At 47.1% G+C, this 24,839-nt stretch overlaps 1 protein-coding gene across 1 annotated transcript in view; it reads left to right on the top strand.

Moving 5' to 3' along the window:
* Grik4 (glutamate ionotropic receptor kainate type subunit 4) overlaps positions 1-24,839 on the top strand; it is a 301,102-nt gene that overhangs the window by 110,650 nt on the left and 165,613 nt on the right. The window contains exon 3 of the mRNA XM_029482082.1: positions 22,429-22,593. Within this exon, the coding sequence (XP_029337942.1) occupies positions 22,429-22,593 (165 nt within the window). The remainder of the gene's footprint in view (positions 1-22,428; positions 22,594-24,839) is intronic.

Genomic DNA, 24,839 nt, shown 5'->3' with positions numbered 1-24,839 from the left:
GCCTGGAGTCACATTTTGCAGCCAAGTTCATTACACAGGGGTCGATGAGCCTCTGCTTTAAATCAGTGGGACCTCGGTTCCCTCTATATTCTTAAAGCAGGGAAGGCTACAGATGCCTTTGTTGGCTCAGTCAGCCCCAAACACTGGACTCTAAGGATGCAGGAATGGAGAAAAAAGCTGATCTGGAAGCGGTGATGTAAGATGCCATGTGAATCCAAATGGTCATGAGAGAGTGGGCTCCTTATAGACTCGTGTGTGTACTCCATCTCCAGTGCCTTCTCCCTCAGGGTGCCCTGGAGACAATGGACAGTATTCCCTTGGGAAGGGCCTGCCCTGGATTGCATGTGCCCTGCTTTGGCTATTCATGGGTCAGACCAGGGAATGGCGAGTGCTGGATTGGTGGAAGACCTACACCATGCCCTCAAACTTGAGTTCTTTGATGAAGGAAGGGAAGGGCCTTGAGACAGAAGTAATTACCCTGACAGAGTTCTTCCTTGTCCCATGAGACATACCATGGAGATGTAAGTGCAGAGACCCCAATGAGAGACAAGCTGGTGGCACATAGGCCTTGTGAGTTAGGGGGTCTGGCAAAGGGAAAGGAAAGCTCCTATAGGCCACACCCCTCAGACCCAAGAACTTCAGACAGATCCAACTGGCCAATTCTATGCCAACATACAGCTTTGTTCTGAGTCCCTGGAGAGGTGGGCATTGCTGGACAGTATTGTCTTCCCATTTCAAATGTCCTGACAGAGATGATGGGGAAGAAGACAGTGAACTGGGCTGACTGGTATCTTAGGCCTAAAGACACAAGCGCTATGTGTTGGTGGTATTCATACCTTCCCAGAGAACAGGCCTGACTGCATCTCCCACCAGAAGCCACACAGATCGAGAGAGGTGTTTTGTTTTGTTGTAAAATTGGTTATGTAACTCAGGGGCTCTATCTGCCCCTCATCTGTAAAATAATAATACCCACTACAAAAGGCAGATGTTGGCTTTCCATCTTCCCCAGGGCATGAGGTGGGAATCTCCCTAGAGCCCTGCCATCACTCTTGCTATATCTTTCCTTTCTCTAGGCAGGCCAGCTAGCATCGTCCTTAGCACATGAAAGGTGGTCTACTCTATAGAACTCCGTGATGTGATGTTCTGGGCTAAGCATTGATGCAGCAGAGGACTTGGCTTCTATTTTTAATCTGATCTCAGCCTCTGTGTGCCCTTGAGTTGATTTCGTCTTTCTGGGTTTCTGAATACTTCTCTACAAAACTAGTAATGAAGCCATTTTACCTCTGCATTGTGGATTATGTAAAGATGCAAATGAGGTAAGTTTTGTGAAGTGCTCTGTAAACCATAAAGCACCCGGGATAAAATAGCTACAGTGTAAAACGTGCCGCCTTAAGCATTTAATGATTTTTAATATCTTCATTTCTTCCTTTAAGTTTCATCTTTAATTTTGATAAAGTTTAATCTTTTGTGGATGAACTGTGTGTGAGTGTATGTTCATGTGTGCATGGGTGTGTTTAAATGTGTGTATGTGTGTGTGTGTGTGTGTGTGTGTGTGTGTGTGTGTAGAGGCCTGAGGATAACCTTGGATGTTATCTTCAAGAACAGAATCCATGTTCTTTTGAGATAAGGTATGTCATTAGCTTATAGCTCACCAATTAAGCTAGGCTTGATAGCCAGGGAGCCCCAGAGAGAGCTGCTGGTCTCTACCCACCCCGTAATTACAATTATGTACCAGTACGCCCAGACTTTTTAACCTTGGATTTTAGGGGTTGAGTTCTTGTCCTCATGCCTGCAAAGCAAGCCATTTACCAACTTTGCCATCCTTGGAGTCTTCTTCTTAATCATTTTAAAGTGTATGGTTCAGCAGAGAGGAATACCTTCAGGGCTTTGTGCTACCATCACCACCATATGTTTTCGGAACTTGTTTTATTTTGCAAAACTGAAAATATTTGTTATTGCAGAGGACCTTACTACTGCCCCATCCCCAAGCCTGGGGCAACCACATCACTCTTTCTGCCTCCAGAATTCAACTGCTCGATGAACCTCCTCTAAGCGGGACACACAATGTTTGTCATCTTGAGACTGGCTTATTTCACTTAGCACAGTGATCTCGAGGTTCACCCTATTCTCAGCATATATTGGACTTTTCTTCCTGTGTAAGGCAGAGTAACATTTCGTTGTTTGAATATACCTTCTATCCATTCAGCTGGGTGGATGTGAGAGTTGGTTCTTTCTCTAGTAAAGAAGCACGGAGGCACTGGTAAACTTGGATGCACAAGTATCGGTTTGAGACTCTGCTTTCAATTATTTTTGGAAATAGAATCTAAAATATGCTGGGACATATGGTATCTCAGTTTTATCCCCTGTTTTTGTGATAAAATACTCTAACAAAAGCATTAAGGGAGAAAAGTTTACCCTGGTTGATGTTTCAAGAATCCTACAGACCATCATATCATGGAAGGCAAGGTAGCAAGAGTTAAAATTGCTGCTCACATCACATCCACAACAGAGACATAGAGCAATGGATGTATACCACGTTCCAGTTTACACAGTCCAGGATACAGGCTAGGAAATGGTGCCACCCACAGTGGGCAGCTCTTCCCACTTTTATGCAATCAAATAATCGCCTACAGTATACCCAAAGGCCCACCTTCTTCCAGGTGACTCTAGATTCTGACAAGTTGACAATTAACTCTAACTATCAAATATGGCAATTGTATTTTAATTTTTTGAGGAAATTTGTTATATTTTTATAGTACCTGTACCATTTTCCATTTCTCCCAGCAGAAGACTTATGCAAGTGTTCTATTTTCTCCACCTCCTTACCAGCACATCTTATTCTTCTAGTTTTTTTTAAAAAAGTGTGTATGCATGTATGTATGTATGTATGTATGTATGTATGTATGTATGTGTGAGGTTTGTGCATGCATATGTATGTACATGTATGTAATCCAGGAGTCAGTGTTGGGTGGTTTTTCTCAGTTACTTTCTACATTGCTTTTTTGGAGATGAGATGGGGTGCCTCTTACTGAACCTGGAATTTGCTGATTCAGCTAGACTGGCTGGCTGACAAGCTTTGGGGGTCTGCCTGTCACCACCTCCCTGGTGCTGGGACTACAAGTGTGTGCTTTCATGATTGACTCTCTTTGTTTGTTTGTTTTGAACACGGGCCCTAGAAGATGGGACTCAGGTCCTCTTGCGCAGTAGGCACTTTATTAACCGAGTTCTTTCCCCAGCATCTTTCCATGGTTTGTTTGTTGGCTTTGATTTGCTTATTCTGAGGGGGTTTTATAATATTTGGGTGGCATGAGACAAAGGTGCAATGTTAGTCATTTATTACGGATGGCTCAACACATTCAAAACAAGAAAGAGGGATTTTTAGCAGACTTGTTAGGCTAGAGTGTGGGCCTAGAAGTCTTGGTTTAGAAGCACGACTGAGCCTCCCATTCAAGCATACACAGCAGGTCAGAAGATGATGATGCCTTGGTAGTGCTAACTGATGTGTTGCTCACAGGGGATTGGTCCATGTGCCCAAGGCACATCACTGGAGGGATCACAAGTCAGGCTTTGACAAGTGACTGGGAATTTAAACACGAGTGCAGAGGACAGGTGTGCTGGCGTGGCGGCAGGGACATCACTGAGGACACATCTAATACTCATTGGAGGATTGCTTCACACACACTCTCTGGATTAGCAGTGTCAACAGTTCCTGGGAACTTGTGACAAATGAGTACTGTTGGGTACCACTCCAGACCCCTACCCGATCACCCAGTGGAAGCATGGACCAGGCAAGCTGTGTCTTACACATCTCATGGGGACCTTGGAGTACATTCTTAACCTAGAGAGCAGTACAAGCTAGCTAAGATGAGCTGTTGAGGGACTGACTGTGGAGTCTAGAATCAGGCTGGAGAGTGGGTTTATATTTACAATCTCCAGTGAGCTCGTGTGGTGGCACACATCTTTAATCCCTGCACTTGGGAGGCAGAGGCGGGCAGGTCTCTGTAAGTTTAGGCCATCTTGGTCTAAATAGTGAGTTACAGGGCAGCCATATGTGGAGAGACCCAGTCTCAACAACAAAAACAAGACCAAACAAAAGCAATCAAATAAAAGCTCTAAAAACAGGGGGGGGACCAACAAAACAACCCCCCCACACAAAACAGAAAACAAAACAACAACAAAAAACAACCAAAACAAAACAAAAAGCAAAAACAAGCCCAAACCAAACAAACAAGAAAAATAACTTCTCCAGTTCCTTATGAACTACAGTTGTTTTCGAACCCCAGTGACTGGCCATCAGGACTAGGGAAGCATTAAGCGGCTTGCCATGCCACAGAAACATATGGCCACCTGTGACCCACTCCTCCCTCTGCAGACTTCTTGGTCACTATTCTGCAGATGCTGACCGAGGCCCTCCCTAGGAGCTCTCCCTAGGAGCTCTTTCTTACTGTCTTCCTTCAACCTTAGTGCTCGTTGACTCTGGCCATAGCTTCTGCCTCAGCGTTATTCCTGGCCTGGCTCAGATGGAGCCTAGGTAGTAGGAACTTCCCCGGCCGTTCCTGGTTTGCTTGGACCTGCCCACTCCCTTTCCTTTTTAGTTCTCATTGCCAGCCCATGGCTGTTATTTGCACCTTTGTTGTCCACCCGCCTCTCCTTGTGTCTGGGTCTCAGGGTTCCTAGCTGTATTTCCGATGCTCAGAACAAAGTGTGGTACCCGGTAGGTAACCGGGATTACTGCTTTTCATTCTCTGGACACTGGAATGCTTTGGAGCAGTTATGAATAGTGAAGTGACACTATCATAGATGTGTCTTGTGGAGAGAGTCCTCCTGTGGGTTTGAGTGAGGGACAATTGCTGAAGGCAAGAGTTAGGTTGTAAAGTGATAATGGTCCAAACCATTGCCTCTCAACTGGGGGAAGTGGCTGTCTCTTTCTCAACTCAGGGGGACATTGGGCAATCTCAGGGGGCAGTTTCAGTTGTCCTAGTGAGGGAGGGTGCTGTGGCATCTAGTGGACAGGGGCCAGCAGTACTGTTAAACCTTAGAGGATGCTCAGAACAGCTCCCAAATACCAGCAGTGCTGAGCACAGTGAAGCTGACTCTAAACCTCCAGTGGTGACTGGAGGAAAGGAAAGAACAAGACGAATGTTTTCTAGTTGTTGGAAAAGGCGTTGCCATGATCTGTGCCTGCAGAGGTGGCTTTAGGTCCCTTTGGCAGCAGAATGCAAGGACTCTAAGTGGCAGTTCCTCAGAGACACAGTGTGTTCCTTGTACTGGTTCTCTGCCCCTCCCCCTTCTCCCACTGCCTCAATCTCCTTTCTGGTCTTGGGTTCCTTTGCTTTTCCTCTTCCATTTTCTCTTCCTCTCTCCTTTCCCCCAGTTTACCCTCTCCCCTGTACTTTGTCTCTCCCATTTAACTGCCCATTACAAACATTTGAAGTTTAGTGAGTTTATGGTCTCGGTCCTTAATTTTTAAAGTGGGTAATTGCATGGTCTATACTAAATTAGATTTACTAGCTTCTTGCTTCTGTGGCATATGGCATCCGGATGGGGCTGGCTTTTATCCTCCACAGTTGGTGATCTTTCTTCCAGTACGTTTCTCTGCATTTTGCATTTTCTAGCAACAATCAGGTGAACATCTCTTTCAGCCACTGTTTCAGTGGAAACTCAGTCAGACCAAGCAGGAGTTATGCAGAAAGCAAGAGCAAGTCTGTGCTGCTGGGGTCAAGAGCACACCTGTGGCCCATACCCTCCCTACCCCTAGCATGAAAAGAGGAGGTCATGGCTCTTGGAGTTGATCTCCTTACTCCTCCTCATTACCTCACAGAAATGGTGAGGTACCCATGGATACCAGCCTAACCAGTGATTTAGTTTCAAGGAAAAATGGCACGCAGAGGGAGGGGTCTGGAGAGACGACTGCCACAAGGATGTTTGAATGTCTGTGGTCCCCTAAGGAGGCATTGTGGTACTGAAGTCTCATTTTCACAGGGGCTAGGAATGACTTTCAACCTGCATGCTACATGTGGTCTCCTAGACAATTCTGCCTGTCTCCTGGGTACATAGAACAGCGACTATCACTCCAACCAGAAATCATAATTACAGTGTGAGCCACAAGTCTGACACATTTTGTTGATAGGAATCTCTTCTCTCCCAGCTTAGGAAAAGGGCAAGAGAGAAAGAATGACAGATTATTTGAATATTTTTCGAATGAATGAGCATATGAATATTCTTGTTCTACTGGGAGTACCTAGCTTAGACTCTAAACACCAGTGTCCTGCTGGATAAATATCCCTTGCCCTGTTCTGGCTTCTGGCTCTTTCCTTGGGGGATGATGACAACGAATGACGACGACAACCATGATAATGATGATAGCCCATTACTGGTGTTTGATCTCCTGGGATATAGAGATGGATAAGGCTAAGTAGAAACAATCAAAGGAATGGCTCTTCAGATTTCCCTGCCATGTTCTGCAAACTCACGTCCCAGTTGGTTATTTCTCTTGCTTATGGTCATACGTAAGATAGAAGGGAGATGACTATCAACCCAGTGATTTAGGAACACATTTTTCCTTTCTGATCAAAGGCAGCAGGGTCCTGTGTTGTCAACTCTAGCAAACTTGGCATGCATTTGTTCAAAGCTTGGGGCAAAATGTGTGCCTTAGTGTCTCTCTGTCTGATGGGTGTGATTCAGTGGTGAGATTGCACCGATTATTAACCTCACCGCTCTGATCAAATATCTGATGACAACTTAAGGGGGTGGGGGCCAAGGCTTATTTTGGCTAACAGTCCAAGGGAACACAGTCCATCATTGCGGGGAAGTTGTGGTGGCATGATGTTGTAGCTGGTCACACTACATTGGCAGTCAAGAAAACAGAGTGGACAGAAGTGAAGCCAGGCCATGAAACTTCGAGGTCAGCTTTCCAGTGGCCCCCACTTCCTCCAGCTTTACATCTAAAGGCTCTACAACTCTCCGCCCACTATCACTGTTGGGGACTGAGTATTCAAACACTTGGGACTAAGGGAGGCATTTCACATTCAAACCAGGATAGACTCATTAGTGAGCTGAATGCCCTGAAAAGCGGTGCTCTCTCAGAGGTGTGTGGATTCTTGAGAAAGCATTTGATAGCTGTCCATCTAGGCTCACCTTCAGAATCTGCTTAGCAGATGGCTTATGGCACCTACCCTCACTTCCTCCATCTCTATCTCCCCAGTAAGCCTTTGTTGAGTCTTAGAGAGCAGAGACCAGAGCTGTTTCGTGTCTTCCTAATTTGGGTTCTCAGCTCCACCCAGCCTCCCTGGTGCCTGGCATTGAGATCTGTGATCCGTATAAGCTCTCCAGATTGAATTACTGCGGTCAAGGAGGCTGGCCTGGGCTCAGTTTCCTTTGCTGTTAAAAGGCCAGCTTTGCCTGGCATCCTGCACACTCAAACTCACCAAGGCTCCTAGCGACCTTTATTGTTCCACATCCCCTCGGCCTTTCTTCTTGTTCTGTCCCACAACTTGGCCAGAAGGCTGTCACCAGAAGCCATAAAACAATATAAATGGGCATCTCCAGTTCCCATCCCTCCCCATCCTGGCTCTGTATGCAGTGAGCCTAGAATGTGGCCCCTCCAAGCACCGAGCTGCCACATCCTGCATTGGGGTCAGCCACAAGCTGCCGGTGAAGCTGCCAGACAGGGTGGGGATTCTGTCTGTGACCACGGCTCAGCAGAACACATGGGGATGATCTTCAAAGGAAAAAAAAAAAACAGGAGCTATGTGGCAAGGGCGAGGAGAGAGAAAACGAGAGCCGCTTAAGAAGGTTAGCCGGGAATATCGAGCAGATGTATCCATAAACTCAGCAAAGTGGCCCTATTAATAAAGCACTAAGTGCAGATATAATTGTTGGCTATGCCAGGGAATTCATTCATAAATTTTTTTCCAAGGGTCATGTCCTTTATTTAGCTCCGGGTGTGTGAAAGATAAAAGAGAACCATGCCGTGAAGTTCACGCATGCGCGTCCATTGGACAGATCTGAAAGGCATCCATGCCTAACGTGTGTCCCACTCAGAGCTGGCTTGTACTGGAGCCAGAGACAAGGGGCCTGCTCAGCTTCCCATACTCATTGCTCTCTGTCTTGCTGGCAGTTCATAGACAAGGAAGCCAGTGGTGCTAGCTTCATTCCCTACTTGCTTCCCGCCTGCAGCCTCATCTCTAGGCCTCTCCTGGACTGTGTTCTGACCTCAGTTCACAGCCCCACCTCCGAGTTGTTCTCCACACCATGGCAGTAGGCACCCAGAGCCACCATTTACTAAGTTGTCCCATCTATCACACACATGCCCTGCACGAGCTAGCACACAGCTCTAGTGGGTAGAAGGCTTCCCTTCCTCTCTCCCATCTCCAGGGGCAACTGCTTACCCAAGAGTGGCGGCTGCATTGTCCAACCTCCCTGGTGTAACACTACCCTCTGTCATATTTGGAACAGGTGCCCATGCAGTTTGTACTTGCCCTGTTGTAGGGATGACACTCTAGACCCATCCTCCCCTCCCCTACCTTCCTCCATCCTGATCATCCTTTGGGCCTGTGCACCCAGCCCCCTCCTGTGCCACAGCTGTGGAGGTCATGGTACCCACCCCCTCAGTGACTTCTCTCCCATTCCACACCAACATCACTGTTTCTCTTGGTGTCATGACAGATCCCAACCCTCTGGTTTTCCAGAAGGAGGTAGGGGACTTGACTCATGCTGCTAAGCCACACCTCTAGATTCTCTGAGAGCAGTTGCCTGTCCCTTATCCTCCTGGACCTTGCTTCCACAATGCCTGGTTCTCAGTATGTCCCAGGATCTGTCACACATCCCCCATATCCCTATCTGCTGGTCAAATCCTTTGTGCATATATATTTGAGATACCCATCCAGTGGAAAGACCCCACCCCACCACTTCGCTCTGTTGCCATGAGCGCCATTACCTCCCCTAACAACGGCCAGTTCCTTTTGAGAGCTCTGAAACCCACCTGCCCTGCTCTGTGCCTTGAGCCACGTCAGCCTCTCCCCCATTTCAAGTGGACTCAGAAAAGTATTTATTAACAGAGCAGTTGCTCTCAGCTCTCACCTGTAGCCACCTCCCCTGTCACTCTGGCTTGCAGGAGATGAAGATATTGCCTCTCCTCCAAGAGAATGTAAACTTCCCTGCTCGGTCTCTCGTGACTTCCCCTCCCATCAAACACTTAAGGTGCTGCAGTGTTTATTAGTCTCAGACCTGAGCTATCTGTTTCAGCTCTTGAAGTGGTGCTGGCCTGATTGGAGATGTGTCACACACACACACACACACACACACACACACACACACACACACTAGATATAAAACATCTCAATGATTCTTTTGTATTGATTGGATGTTGGCATCATAGTACTTGTGATTTAATTTCATAATCTCCTACATTTCTTTTGACCTTTTACAAAGCGCCCACTAAAGAGGCTTTGTTTTCTTTCCCTGGTGGGTAGCACTGAGGCGGGATAGAGGCTGAGCCGCAGTAGGACAGAAAACAGAAGATGCAGTCAGTCACTCAAATGTAGATGTGTATTTCCTGCACACATGCCTAGGGTATGCAGTAGTTCAAGGATGGAGATGATCATCAATGTTGCTGTTATCAACTATTGTGGCTTGTGTGTGTTGCTCTGTCGCCGTAACCTTCCAGGAACAAAGAGAAGAGAACAAAGGGGTGATCTGCATGCCAAGGTAGCCTTCAGCTACCTCTGTGAGCTCAAAGTCAGCTCAGGTCTTCTGAGCTCGGAGGAGGCTGTCAAATTCATCTAAGCTGGGTCACCATGCATCTAGTTATTATCAGGGGTGATGGGGCTTGTTAACAGGAAGGAGAGAAAGGCCCTTGGGTTGGCACTATGGACTGCCATCTTGGCGGAGGACTGTCCCCTCTGTCATGCCGTTTTTACCCTTCTCTAGGTTCTGTCTGCCTTTTACAGGGCTTGCTCAGAAAAGGCTCCTTGTCTTCTGCCATGGTCAGCTTTCCTCCCAATTACTTCTTCTTTCTAAGTTCTTGCCTTCATAGCTTCCTGAGTCCTTGTAAATTGTGATGTGCCCTGCCCCCAAGTTGTCCCAAGACGCCTGATCCCATATAAGCATTGCCCCTGTCTCTCCACTGAAGTCCCCAGAGACCTGCCAATTGCCAAGCCTCATGGGGAATCCTTGGTTCTTATTATCTTTGGTTCATCTCACTTCTAGCCCCGGTAAGTTCTCAGGTCAGAACGTTGTTTTTCAGCCTTCCTCCAAACTCTCCCCAAGTATGGCGTCTCCAGTGCCTCTGGCCTTGTTTCCCCTCCCCCCAGTCTTCATCCAACACGGAACTCAATGATAACCCTGTCCCCAGGGATTCCTACTGACCCCACCTCATAATCACCATTTGGATCTGCCTCGCCTTTGTAAGCCTAAAGCTTGTCCTTGGTCTCCTGAACTCAGGGGAGGCTAACACATGCTTTCAGCTCTCCTTGCCTTGACCCTCACATCTGACCTCATTTCCCTCTGCTGGATTTTTAAAATAGCACCCAGACTGATCTTTTCAGATCAAATTTCCACTCTCTCTCCAGTATACCTATAAGAACAATCACTCTGAAATGCAAACCTTGCCATGTCATGACCTGTTTAAAGTCCTTGGGCTGTTCCCCAGCATCTTAGGGCACCATTCCAGCCTCTAGTGAGGCTTTATAAAGTCCCCCATGCTGTGACAGTCTTCATGTGACCTCTTTCCAGGTCTCTCTGACCAGGCACCCCAGGCTTCCTTAGGCTTAGGGTGGGAGTTCCATACCTGACACACTTCTTCTCTGCCTCTTTGAAAGGCTCACCCACTACTTTCATAGCTATCTCCTCTGTGAAGCCTGGTAGTCACAGATACTTAGGTAGTCAGTAGCCACTTAACATGTATGCATGCCTTAGGTAGATATCTCTCTTTGGAGTTTCCCCATCTGAGAGTTGTTTTTCCTTCATCTTCCTAAGAATGCCTTACTTCCATATACAGTAAAGATCACATGCTTCCTCTCCAGACCCCGGGATCTCTTTGAGAACTAAAGACCTAGTCTCTCTGGCTTGAGATTTTTCTGGTACATGAAGACCTGTGGCATAGTTGCGGCATAAATGACTTTGCCTTTCCACTTTCCTTGTTGGCTTGTGGCCATTTGCTTACGTAGCTTTGTCTTCCTCTGGACACATATGGATCAGAAGCATCCCATCCGCTATATATCCATCACCTTGACTAAGAGAGTTGGTTGATAGATTTTGATGAACTAATTAAATATAGGAACGAGTGAATGAATGCACTAACTTCCTGTATAGTAAATGGTACTTCCTGTATTGTTTGCAAAGTTCATGATGAAGGACAGAATTAATGATTCATATCACAAATGCTTTGGGAGGAGCTGAAAAGTAGGGGATCCGTTCAGCTGGAGCTCATCATGGCTCCCTGTGAAAAGGGTGGGAAGCAAGAATAAGGCGCTGTTCAGTAAAGATGTGGATGTGGACATGGAAAATCCAAGAGCTTTCCAAATGGAAGAGACAACCCAGGCAAAACCAAAATAAACAACAAAAAACCAAAACGAAACCACAGTGCAAAGTCCCATAACCCGTTCCATGTTCAGCAGGGATGGTCTAGAAACAGCTATGTGACCACAGAATTTAGTAGACCATGATCATGGAAAGGCATATTAGATCCAGAGGTTCTTAAGGATAGGGGATCTATCTAAACTGGTGTGAGGGTGACTGAGGCGGGTCAGGGGAGGAGGACAAGAGAGCTGACAGCAGGGAGAGAGAGCCATAGGAAGTGACTGACCTCAGTGACTGAGCAGATGGAGTCGGCAAAGGGTGTGGGAGAGTGCAAGCCAGCTCTGCCAGGAATGTCTGTGTGAGCAACTGCACTCTTAATTAAGTCTGAGAGGCATGAATGAGCCCCTGATTGTATGTGAAGGCAATGGGTGCCACTGGGACACAGAATTTTCAATATGCTCTAAGGGAGTGTTTCCTAGTGATAGCTCAAGCAAGAGCCGGATGTGTGGTTGAGAACTTGAGTCTGTACGTAACAACCCAGGGGCTGATAGTTGAGATCTGGTGTGAGAATTAAGATGTTATTTCTTTCTGCATGTATGCATGTTTGTGTGTGCATGGACATGTGTGCCTGTGGAGGCCAGACAACTCTGGATGCTGTTTATCAGGCCCTATCTATCTTGTTTTTGAGACAGTCTCTATGTGTTTGGGGACTAAGCAAGTAAGGTACACTAGCTAAGCAAGGAGCCCCAGGGATCTGCCTGTCTCTGTCACTGGGGTTACAAGCATGGACCACCATGTGCTGCTTCTTTACACGGTTCTGGGGATCTAACTCAGGCCCTTGTGCTTGTAAGACAAGTGTGTTCCTAACTGAGCTGCCTCCCCAGTCCTGTAGGTTCCTTAGGGGAAAGTATACAAGTGTCCAAGTGTCCAAGTGCCGGAAAGCTGAAGATTAGACCCTGGCAATACTCACAACTAGGATCAGGGCAGGAGAGGGTGGTTGAATGGGAATCACCGGGTATCTTTGCCAACACTTAGTATGGTCAAGCCTTTTAATTTCAGCCATTCAAACAGGCTTGTAGTAGCATCTCATTATGGTTTTAACTTGCATTTCACTGGTTACTGTTAGTACTGAGTATATATATATATATATATATATATATATATATATATTAACCTACCTGTATTACTTCTCTGTGAAATGTCTGTTTAAATTTGGTTTGACTTAAAATTTGCATAATTTACTTATTACTGAGTCTTGAAAGTCTTTGTGTTTTTTTGATGTGAGGCCTCTGTCTAGGATCAGCTCTGCACACGATTTTCTCCCAGGTTGCTCCTTGTCTAAGTCATCCCGTCCATGGTGTCTTTGGAAGAACAGACAAGCGCAGCTTTGATGTAGTCTAACTTCCTGAGTTTTTTCTTCACGGGTTGTTGCCTAAGTCTTATTCTAACTTGGGGTCATGCAGATTTTCTTCGAAGTTTCACAGCCTCGGGGTTTACATTTGCGTCTGCAGCCCAGTTTGTGTTCATTTTGACACACGGCAGTTGGATGTTCTTGTCTGCCTTTACGGTGGGAGGAGCTGGTTATTTTGACTCAGTGCGTGTGGCACTGTTTTTCGCTGTACCAATATCAAAATCACATTTTTTTTCTTGAGACACGAATAGAACAGAGTGATGATCTTAACAGAAGTTTCCTTAGTAAAACCCCAAAGTCAAAGTTAACTTGGCTCAGATGTTTATAAAGGGTATACCCTTGCCAGATGGGGTGCCAAGACCCAGGTTAGAAGGAACGGATGAGGGAAGTTAAGGGCTGAAGCCTTGGTTAAAATGCACTACAAGAGGCAAGGGCCTGTTGGGAGTTTACGATAGTAGAGGGAAGGCTGGAGTGACAGCAGGGACCTTCCTTACATCTTGATTCACAGGCAGGGTGAGCCACTACGTTCAGGGTAAGGCTTCTTGGAGGAGGAGATGTCCCAGGAGTTATCCTGAGTGAGCAGAATCAGCAAGCAAAGATGAGAAAGCAGAGAAAGTGGGGACCAAAGGGATGCAGGTACATGGCAGCATAGGTGTGCTTGCATGTTCATGTCTGTGGGCAAGTATGCATGTGTGCTTACATGCCTCTCTCTCTCTCTCTCTCTTTCTCTCATGTGTGTGTGTGTGTGTGTGTGGTGTATGCATGCACACATAACATTTCATCAACATTTTACTATTTGTGGTGGGTTGAGAGGAATACGTAGGGCAGCAGAGTCTAAGGGGGTGGCAGGTCTCATCAGCTATACCATGATTACATACACCAGGGAAGTCTCCTTTCACAAAGGTACACTCCAAGCCTGTTTTTATTTTTGTTTTTATCTTTATTTTGAGCCTGGGTCTTGTTAAGTTGTCTAGGCTGGCTTTAAACTCATTCTGTGGCCCAATCAGGCCTCAAACTTCTAATCCTCCTGCCTCAGCATCCTGGCTAGCTGGTATTACAGGAATATACCCATAAGACAGCTAAGCGACTATCTTCAAGGTAGCTGGGATGACAGAACAACAGACAGCATTGTTAGAAGATGTGTGTGTGTGTGTGTGTGTGTGTGTGTGTGTGTGTGTGTAATGGTGACAAGTGTGCATGCCACAGTATCTGTGTGGAAGTCAGAGGACAGCATTTTTGGCATTGGTTCTCTTCTAGGAGGTTTGGATGAGAATGACCTCATACAGTAATCTGTTTAAATACTTGATTGTTAGTTGGTGGAACTGTTTGGGAAGGATTGGGAGGTGTGGCCTTGATAGAGGAGTCAATGGGAGTGGCTTTGAGGTTTCAAAAGAGCAGTGCCCTTCCCAGTGTTTCCTTCACCTTCTGCCTGTGAATCAAGATGTAAGGAAGGTCCCTGCTGTCACTCCAGCCTTCCCTCTACTATCGTAAACTCTAACACTCTGGAATCATAAGCCCAATTAAACCCTTGTATGTATAAGTTGCCTTGGCTATGGTCTCTTATCACAGGAGTAGAAACTCAACTAAGACATATGGATTTGCTGATCAATCCCAGGTTCTCAGGCTTGTGTGACAAGAGCTTTGCCAGCTTTGCCCATTGAGCAATCTTGCCATCCTCCTAGTTTGGATCTTGATACATTTGAGATGCTTTTTAATTAATTAATTAATTTAGGTTTTTGAGACAGGGTTTCTCTGTGTAGCCCTGGCTGTCCTGGAACTCCCTCTGTAGACCAGACTGGCCTCGAACTCAGAGATCTGCCTGCCTTTGCCTCCCAAGCGCTGGGATTAAAGGCGTGCGCCACCACTGCCCGACTTGAGATGCTTTTTAGACCTTTCCCTGAGATGCCAACAGATTGTTGCATGCATGTGTTTCCTCCCCAGGGAGGTGGCTGGAAATGAGATCCATCGATTAGGAAGCTCCTGTAAATAAGACAGAAAGGGGGCTTTGCAGAGACTCTGGGAGGTCCATCCGCATTAAAAGATGGCAGGAGCAGAGGGTACCTGCAGGAATGGCCAGAAAACTAGTAGAGTTCTTAGAGAACAGCTTCCTGGGAGAAAATGAGGTTGAGGGGCTTGGTGAGACAAGGGGAGCAGGGCTTGACTACAAAGAACCTTAGCCCAGGAACAGCCAAGGCAGGGGTACTCCCATAAGTGGGCCCAGACCCCAGGTGCCACTATGAGCCGTGCAATCTTGGGTAAATTGCCTAACTTGCCCTTTTCACTTATCTCACGCTAAAACAGAATAATAAATTGCACGTTGCATGGGGGATTAAATGAGATCATATATTTGATGTTCTCAGAGTAGCACCTGGGTGATCATAAACAATAGTGCTGGCTATGATGTAATTAGACAAGGGCTCAGAAGTGCCCCCTGATTTTGCTGTGATGCTTGTTGGTACTGGCATAGTGTGCAGTTTGAGTGAAGTGGGGGGGGCAGAGGTGGCTTGCAGTGAGCAGATTGGGGTACTTTGAGCTGATTTCAGAAAACTGAGGATCATTCAATAAGCCTGGCTTGAACTGTGGGTGAGGAGGAGAAGGATCAGTCAGTATTGTACAAGTATCTTAGGAGGCTGTGCTCACCTCCCTGCGGGCATTAAAAGTCCTTCACTCTACTGAGTGTTGTCTGTGAATTTATTTATTTATTTATTTATTTATTTATTTATTTATTTATTTATTTATTGGCTTTACACTTACAGGATCAGGATCCTGTTGGGTTTGGCTCTAGGGGCATTAAAAGTCCTTCACTCTACTGAGTGTTGTCTGTGAATTTATTTATTTATTTATTTATTTATTTATTTATTTATTTATTGGCTTTACACTTACAGGATCAGGATCCTGTTGGGTTTGGCTCTAGGGCCAGTGTGGCACATGGCCCATCTGGTCACAGGAAGTTCTGTCTGCTTGGGCTTTGCTGCTGCCTGAGCACCAAGAGACAAGCTCATCTGGAAGACACTAAAGGCAGGATCAAAGAGAGTGAAATGAGGCAGGTAGAGCTGTTGGGGAGGAAGGCAGGGAGCGGGGATGGAGACTGTCTTGGAAGAGGGGATGCAGGTGAGGATAAAGGTATGACAACTTGTGTGGAGGGAAGAGATGAGTGGGAACAAGGAAATGGAGGGCAATAAGAGGACAGAGCAGATGATGGACAAGGGGCAGGACCATCACCCTATCTGGGAACCTGGAGCTGCAGGCTAGCAGCTGGGAAGCAAAGGTAACCGATTCCCCAGGGCTCAACCCATCTCTTCTTCTTGTTAGCACGGGGCCATAAAGGTTTGGTCCAAACAGCTATCAGCAGTGTTATAGATATGGCCTATAAAGGCTCACCAGTAAAACTTCTTTATTTCCTCCTTAAAGGGCTGAGAGCCACCGAGGTGCTGAGAATCTTCTGTGGCAGGCTTCTGGTGGAACTTAGAGATTAAGGTAGCCAGCATCCATGCTTGAGGAGTCACTCCCAAGCTTTCAGTAATGCATGCAGGGAAGGCAAGCCCTGCCCCAATTCCCACAGGAGCTGAGAACAGAACGCTGCCATCCCTGGAAAGATGAAGCCCAGTAGAGGTAGCAATGGGTCCCTTGCTGTGCCTATGCATGCATAGGAGCTGCCTTCGATCCTGGTGCCATCCAATGTAGCCACCCCACCAACCTTTGCTACAGTTGCTGCAGAGGATGAAGAGCGAGGGGATCGTGCACTATTGTGCTCTCAATAGCCACATGGTCCTAAGCACTACCTGCTCAGATTCATCTATTCATCTGAGATGTGTCAGGCCTAGCCAGCCTACTCCCTCAAATGGTTGACTAGGAGAAAGAAGAGAGGCCACAGATAGGCAGCCAGAGAGATTCACTGAGCTCAAAGGAAGGGAGTACAATTGAGATGAGCGCTCTGGGAAAGCAAGCAGGCAGGAAGGAAGAATTATCTGGGCATTTAAGGCATGATCAGCTAAAGACACACAGAAGTACAGATGGGGAGCCAAGTGTCTGCCAATGGGCCAGGGAGCTGTGTGGGTTCTCAGGCAATCTATGGAAGAGAGCATCGGTACCTAGAAGTCGGAGAGGACCTTCAGAAAAAGATGAGTCTGTAGGGAGAAGAGTCCGTGGTGAGAAAGAATAGCACAGCGAGATGGCTCCAATGACTCCAGCGGTGAGGGTGCCGCTTAGCATGGCCGAAGGCAACGCCCAATGCTTTGGGAGGATCCTAAAGCGTCTCAGAACTATACGTCCACCTCTGCACAGGCCTGCTCACACTTCCTAGCACTGAGCTAACCAGTGCTATAGTAGGCTGAGCCAGGCCCACCAACCCAAAGGGCGTCACCCTGTCCAAAGCAGAGACACAAAGGGATGAGAGGGTGCTGGGGAGTTTGACATCAGGATGTGCACTGTCAGAGGGCTGCCTTTCCATTGTCAGGGGCCTCAGACTGCAGATGGGGAGAGAGCTCAGCCGAGAGCATAATGCCCGGAGTTTGAGTGAGAGGCTCTCTGTAAATGCAAAGGTTTTCTTGACATAAAGAAGGTGTGCTAAATCCTGCTGGGCCAGCGAAGCACCGGCACTACTGGGCCTTCAGGGCTTGATAAAAGGACAGACAGAAGTCCAGACATGTGTCTCCTAATCCCGGCCCTGCCCTTACTGCTGTCCAGACCCTCTCAGCCTCACCGTGGCTACTAGTTGACTCCTTCCCAGAACAGTCCCCAGGGCCACAGGATGTGCTGGCTCATACTGTTCCTCTTTTGGCAGCAGCTGGGAATGCTATACAATCTGGCCTAGCCTGGTAGCTGGGCCTGAGGGACCCAGTATGGTCCAGGAGCATCCGCTGCACATTAAGTCTTGAGCACACTGCTCTCTTCCATCCATCTGGCTCCTCTCCTGGGACTACTGAAGAACCAGTGTGCTGCTTGGTAACTGCCTGCTGGGGATACGTTCCTTCAGCATCTCAGAAGAGCCTGAGTCTCCACCTTGTGTTTGGCATTCATAGCCCTAGAATTTAGTTCCTATTTTCAAGCTAATTATCCTGGTTCCGATATGTCTGATGCCAACAAAACACCCAGTCAAGCCTCTTCCCTGTTAGCAATTCATCGCCATCAAAATCCAAAGCCTTAGTGAAATGTGGGGCTTGGGATGGCTTGGGAGCGTGCATGGGGAATAGGTTTGTCAAATATCCCCAAGGGTTCATGGGGAGGGAAGAAGGGACTCAACATCAGCTTGCCACATTCTCCTCCTTCCATTGTTCCTCTGACTCAACACGTTAGATGGGTCTCTGGGTATTGGGTGTACAGTGTGTGACACAGTTGGCTGGGGGCCTGCACATCCCAGGTTTTATGAACACATTGTCTTAATCAGCATAGGATGCAATACAGTAAGACTGCAATCTGAGCGGCTTAAAAATAGAACTTTTATGTCTCAGTGTTTGCTGGGATGTCTGAGGTCACGGGCTGGTCGAGTCCATTGCTAATGAGGCCTGTCTTCCTGGCTATACTAGAGGGTCGGGTCAACTCACTGGGTCTTCCTAGAGTAGAGAGCAAGTGACTGCGCTTCCTGCTCTTTCTTCTGAGAGGGACACTAATTCTATGAGTTCAGGGCTCCACCCTTGTGACCTCATGTAACCCCAATTAACCCCTGAAAGCTCTCCTTCCAAATATTATCATATTGGGAGTTAGGCCTTTAAAAATGCACTGGAAAAGAGAGCAACAAAGAAAAGGTGATGAAACAGGGCAGCACACAGCTTAGACACATCTTTTTCAAACAGAAGAGAAGGTATGGATGCAGCTGTATCTGGAGCAGAGCCTTGGATGCGTGCTGCCTCTTGTAACACTGCTGTAATATTGCCATTTATGTAGTGATGGAGTGGCAGCAAAGCCTGTGAGACTCCGGGCAGACTCTCCTAAGTTCTTGTGTTCACAAAGGGTATGGACTTGGTGTTAGCTTTCCATCACTGTGAAAATATTCCTGAGGCCAATCAACTTAAAGGAAGAAAGGTGTGCTCGGGCTGCAGTGTCAGCCATTCAGTTCTTGGTTGCTTGGCTCTCTTGCTTTAGGGACCATGATGAGGCTCTCTATCATGGTAGAATTATGTGGCGGAGAAAGCCAAGAAAGTGGTCAAGAAGGAAGGAGGAATTGAGGGAGGGATGAAGGGAGGGAAGGAGGAAAAGGGGCAGCTAGGATTATTGTCACCCTTCAGTGACCCAAGTTCTTCCCACTATAGTCTGCCTCTTGAGGTTCCCGATAGATCTCAGTAGACCCAGTCTCTGGGGCACACTTGAGATCTAAACCTTATAATGTTTGGGGGGAGGTTATTTCAGTGATTAATTTATTACAAGTAATTTATAAAATATCTAGTAGATGTTAATAGTTAATAGGATGTCTGCTCCTAGATGGAAAATCTCATGAGGGTGTGGTGTGTGCTAGGAGCTGGGAAGTAGAGAGATCACCTGGGGCGATCAGAGCACCAGAATCTATCCTGCCTGTCGCTGTTAGTGTCTCAGGGTTGGTTTGCCCTGGTGATGCTTCCTTGAAAGCTCCCATAAGATGAAGGATCTCTGCCTGCCACAACTTCTTTTTTCTGCCCAAGTCCTGAGAGGACAGTTCAAGCCAACCTGAGACCACTTCCTCCTCCATTGCTTGCCAGCTCTGAAAGCCTGGGCAAGTCACCAGACTTGTGAGAACCATTCCCTCTTGTCCCACGCAAAGAAGAGACACTGGCTGAGGATGAGACTGTAACATGGCCACTAAGCACACTAGTGTTGCTGAGTACACAGCACAGCTCTGTCTCGGATCCAGGATCTCCTGCGTACGACTCTGCTGGACTGCCAGTTCCTGTTGTTCTGGATCGCTTCCCATTGCTCTGGGGCCAGTCTAGCTGTTGTTATATAATTTTCACTGTAAAGTTTGTTTGTTAGTATCAAATCTTATGTGACATTGTGACGGTCACCACTGGCACGGGGCGACACATCACTTGTCTGCTTTTAGAAGGAAAGTCCCTTAAGGGACATCATTTGGGAATCATTCCTTTCTATTACAGCTTCCTCATGGTCTCACGTTGTGACCCTAGCGTGACACAGTGTGACTCTTTCCATTTCTGATTCTGATGGCACTGTCTCATTCCGAGTCTTGTCCCCTGAACCAGTCTCATGTATATGAGACTATAACATGAACACTGACTCAGGTCAGAACATCCCCAAGTTTTCCCATTCCTAAGCAATGTGGACATGGGAGGGCTTTTAAGTCTTCCCACTTATAACTCTTTGGCCGCCCCTACAGGTGGCCAGCCACTTCATGTGTGCTTTTCTAGTTAATGTGTCTACCTCATTGTCTGGGCCTTGGGACTCACCTTCTCTGCATGCTCGAGCCTACACTGTGAATGTGAAATTGAGTTTACATTGTTCACTGGGAGTGTGCATATAAATAAATCCTCAAGTTGGGGAAAAATGCGTTGTCACGTTCCCTGCCGTGTCCTGGTATTTTCTTGGTGGATTGTACTTAGGACAGAAAGCGTGGAGCCTGGGCCTTTTAGGTACAGGGGTGACTTCAGAGTCACAGTGATGGAAAGCCAATTAGCACCAAGTCTGTATCTCTTGTGAATATGAGAACTTAGGAACACCCCTGCCCCGCCCCACCCCATTCACCTGGTCATTGCTACTCAGGTCCATGAGGCAGGGGAATCTGCTGTGGTATACCCTGTGTTTCCTTTACCTCTGAAAGATATGTGTCTTAGACAGGATTTCTATTCCTGCACAAACATCATGACCAAGAAGCAAGTTGGGGAGGAAAGGGTTTATTCAGCTTACAATTCCACATTGTTGTTCATCACTAAAGGAAGTTGGGACTGGAACTCAAGCAGGTTAGAAAGCAGGAGCTGATGCAGAGGCCATGGAGGGATGTTCTTTACTGGCTTGCTTCCCCTGGGTTGCTCAGCTTGTTGTCTTATAGAACCCAAGACTCCCAGCCCAGGGATGGTCCCACTCACGAGGAGCCTTTCCCCTTGATCACTAATTGAGAAAATGCCTCACAGCTGGATCTCACGGAGGCATTTCCTCAACTGAAGCCTCTTTCTCTGTGATAACTCCAGCTGTGTCAAGTTGACACAAAACTAGCCGGTACAATATGTTGGATTGTCTTTTTTATAATTACTTTACTGAGGTTAAAATTCATCTCCTGCGTAACTCACCCACCCAAAGCATACAGTTGAGTGGTTTTTACTATGCTCACAGTTGTCTCTTAACTCCAGGCAACTGTTCCTCCGTTCTGTGTCTTTATGGATTCACTTTGTCTAGATAGTTTTGGATTGATAGGCCCACCCATCCGATGATATGTTGTTCTTTGTGTCTGGGTTCTTTTGCTTGGAATAATGTTGTTCAGGGCCATCCACATTGCCACGTGTGGAAATATTTTCTTCCTCTTCTTAAACAGTCATAGTTCCACTGCAATAGGAAAACATCGTCTTCCTCGCCCCTCGGTTGATGGACCTTTGGACCATTTCCACTGTTAGTCTTTGTGAATAACTGCTGCAAGTGTTTACATAAAAGTCAGTTTTCAGATCCCCCAGGAAATAAGAATTTCTGTGGCTAGCATTATTGAGTACCTACTAGATGCCAGACCTAGTAGTGCCTACAAGATGCAAGTGCCTACTAGATGCATTGAGTATGTCCCATCTCATGTACTTCTCACAGTAGGCCCACGAGGAGCTTTCCTCCTCATTTTTCAAGTAAAGAAACAGACCCAATAGCTAATATGGGTGGAGCGGCGGCTACACCCGATTCTCCGCGATTCCCTTCACATTGCATCCTGAGGCTGGGCCACTACTAGGACTGTACCTCTCCAAGTCACCCACACTGGCTAAGTCCAGATGATGGGTCCCTGACAGCCATTACCTGAACTGAATCCCTCCACTAACCGCTGAGCTGGCCTTTACTACTCCAATGCTCAGTGAAGAAAAGATATTCAGAGAAGTTTCATAGCTCACCCGGGACACATGGCTCATGGGCACCAGAGACTAGAGTGTGAGCATTCCACGGTACTCTGTCACTGCTTCCCTGGTCCCACAGCTGTCCCTCACAAACGCACAGCCTTATCTTTCCTCGGGGACCTTCTTGTAGACTTAGAGTTCCATTTCCAAAAGGATAGTGAGCAAGTTCCTTTCTGTGCCTGTGTCTCTTAAGGGTATTTTGGCACCTGGGCCCAGGAACCTCAGACAGGTAGGACCCCTGGTGGCCGGCTATGGTACTGTATTGTTCCCCTGATGCTTATGCCATAGAATTCATTGCTGTCTGTGATTAGAGGCTGAAGCATGCAGTGAACTCACTCTGGAGAGTTCTGTGGGTGTCGAGGTAGAGAGGGATTTGGGAAGCTGACTGGAAAAGGAAAGTGGCAGTGTGGGTCGGGTGAAGAAGAGGGATGGATGGGCAATGGTGGTGGGTGGCATATCAACTCTCTCCATATGGTTACCTGCCCACAGCTGCTATCTTGGATGACCCCATGGAGTGCAGCAGAGGGGAACGGCTCTCCATCACCCTGGCCAAGAACCGCATCAACCGCGCACCAGAGAGGCTGGGCAAGGCCAAGGTCGAAGTGGACATCTTTGAGCTTCTCAGAGACAGCGAGTACGAAACTGCAGAAACCAGTACGTAGAATGGGTAGGCTGGCAGAGGAAGAGTTGGTGGTGGGTGTGTGCTAAGTGCCAGGCCTCCGATACAATGTCTTCAGGGGAGGGAGAGAGTTACACACCAGGAAGGGCTATGGGAATCTCAGCCCAGATGAAATTCCTAGGTTTTGTTGTGACTATGAATTTGATAGAATATTAATTCACCAAGTAATACATCCATCCATCGATTTATCCATCTATTCATTCATTCATTCACATCCTGGACATTTTCTATACAAATACTTGGACAAAGGTTTGTGGATGATCTGGAAAGAATGGCAGCCAGCGTAAAGGCAGCTTACCCATTGGCACCTTCTTCCTTCCCTCCATCCCGCCCTCCTTCCCTCCTCCCCCTCTAACTTCCTTCTCCTTTCCCTTTTCCCTTCCCTTCAAGTCTTTAGTAGTTCACCACTGAGATAGGCTTTCACTTTGTAGCCCAGGCTGTCCAGAGCTAAGTAAGTAGCCTAGGCTAGCTTTGAATCACAGCAACTCTCCTGCCTAAGGAGTCACCTGGTTCTGCCTTATCCTCTTGTGCTGAAGGAGGCAATGCAGGAAGATGCTGTGTCTTGGAATGGAGTATGGCCATTTTTCCTAATTGAGGTATTCAGCCTATCTATATCTCAGTTTACTCATCAATAAAATGGGAGTTCTAGGTTCTACTTTACAAATCTTGCGTATTTGTTATGAGGTTCACACGAGTTAAAAGAAGGGAGAATTCCCTGTGGATTGTAGGGTTTTACAGACACAGTAGGGCCCTCAACTTACTCATAGCACACAGGGTGGGTTCCATGTGCTGGGTGCCTCTTTCACATCTAACAATACTATGAGAATTACATGCTGCTTCCTCTATTTTAGGAAAAACAGTGATGCTCAAAGTTGTGGGATAATCGGCCTGAGCCCAGAGCTAGTCTGCACAATCTGCTGCATCTCCCTTCGGTCCTCTGCCTGGTGCTGGTATTGCCTTGTGACTTAGCCTCAGCTAGTGAGCCTCTGCCTTGCAGCTAAGCCAGAAGTGAACAACAGCTCTGGTACAGAAGGGAAGCAGAGAGCTATCAGTCAATTCTCTGCTTCTCTGTCCAAGTGCCAGAGACAGCAGCTTAAAGGGAGAAAAGGCTTGCTTGGCTGCACAGTCTTTGAGGTCCATGACTGAGCACCATGGAGAGGCTTGTGTTAGAGTAAAGTTCCCCACTGCGTGGTACCCAGGAAGCAAGAGGAGATGGGAAGAGAGGGAATGAGGAGGCTCCCAATACCCCTGTAAGGATACGCCCCAGTGACCTCACTCCCTTCCACTTGGCCCCATCTCCCATTACCATGTGATGACCATGCACGCCTTCACCACAGGAGCCTTTGAAGGATACTTTCACCCCAAATGTAACAAGGGATGCTCAACCAGACAGGTGACCTGATGACATCATTTCTCCAAGACTCTGGGGGAGTCCCCTTCTCTTCATTTTGCAACCTCAAACTAAGTGAATGAAAGAAAAGAGCAACTTGTGTAACTATTGGTGTTAGACACTGGGACTTTCCCGTGAGGATGCAACAATGTTCTGTTGCTCTAGCCTGGGCGAGAAAGGGAGCAGGTTCTCACTGTTTGAAATACAGCAGATGATGCGGAGGCAGGTAGTGGTGCCCAGACCCACCAGCATCTCTCTCTCTCTCTCTCCCCCTTCCCCAGTGTTTCTTTCTCTGCCTCTCTTGTGTTCTCCTTTCTTCTCTATAACCCTCCTGTCCTGCGGAGTCCAGGCTCTTCCCTCAGCAGGTTAGTTCTCCTCTCCCATCCATCCTACACTATCTCATAATGGCTGCCCGGGATGATTCCCTATGATTCTTCATCCTGGAGCTTTTATTGAGTGCTTCCTCTGTGATTCAGCATGTTAGGCATTGGGAACAGTGTTGGAAACAAGAGAGATAGGACCTCTGGACTCATGGCACTTACAGTCCCCTCAGAGTATATGTAGTGTCAGCCTCCCCTAGTACTGCTTTTTATGATACATTTTTATTAAACTTTTCAGAATTTTGTGCATGCATACAAAGTACTTAGATCGCATCTATCCCCATAGTCTTCTTCCTAATTTTGTTTTCATTACACCCCACCCTTCCCAACTCCATGCAATTTGTTTATAAATAATGCACTGAGTCCAGTTGGTGCTATTTTTGTAGGCAAGGGTGTGGGGCTATTATCTGGAGCATGGCCAGCCTATCAGGGACCATGCCTCTAAAGAAAA

Source organism: Mus caroli, chromosome 9 (assembly GCF_900094665.2).
Source record: "Mus caroli chromosome 9, CAROLI_EIJ_v1.1, whole genome shotgun sequence".
NCBI classification, from domain to species: Eukaryota; Metazoa; Chordata; class Mammalia; order Rodentia; family Muridae; genus Mus; species Mus caroli.
The sequence above is the reverse complement of the archived record's forward strand: the minus strand, read 5'-3'. Positions and strand labels throughout refer to the sequence as shown.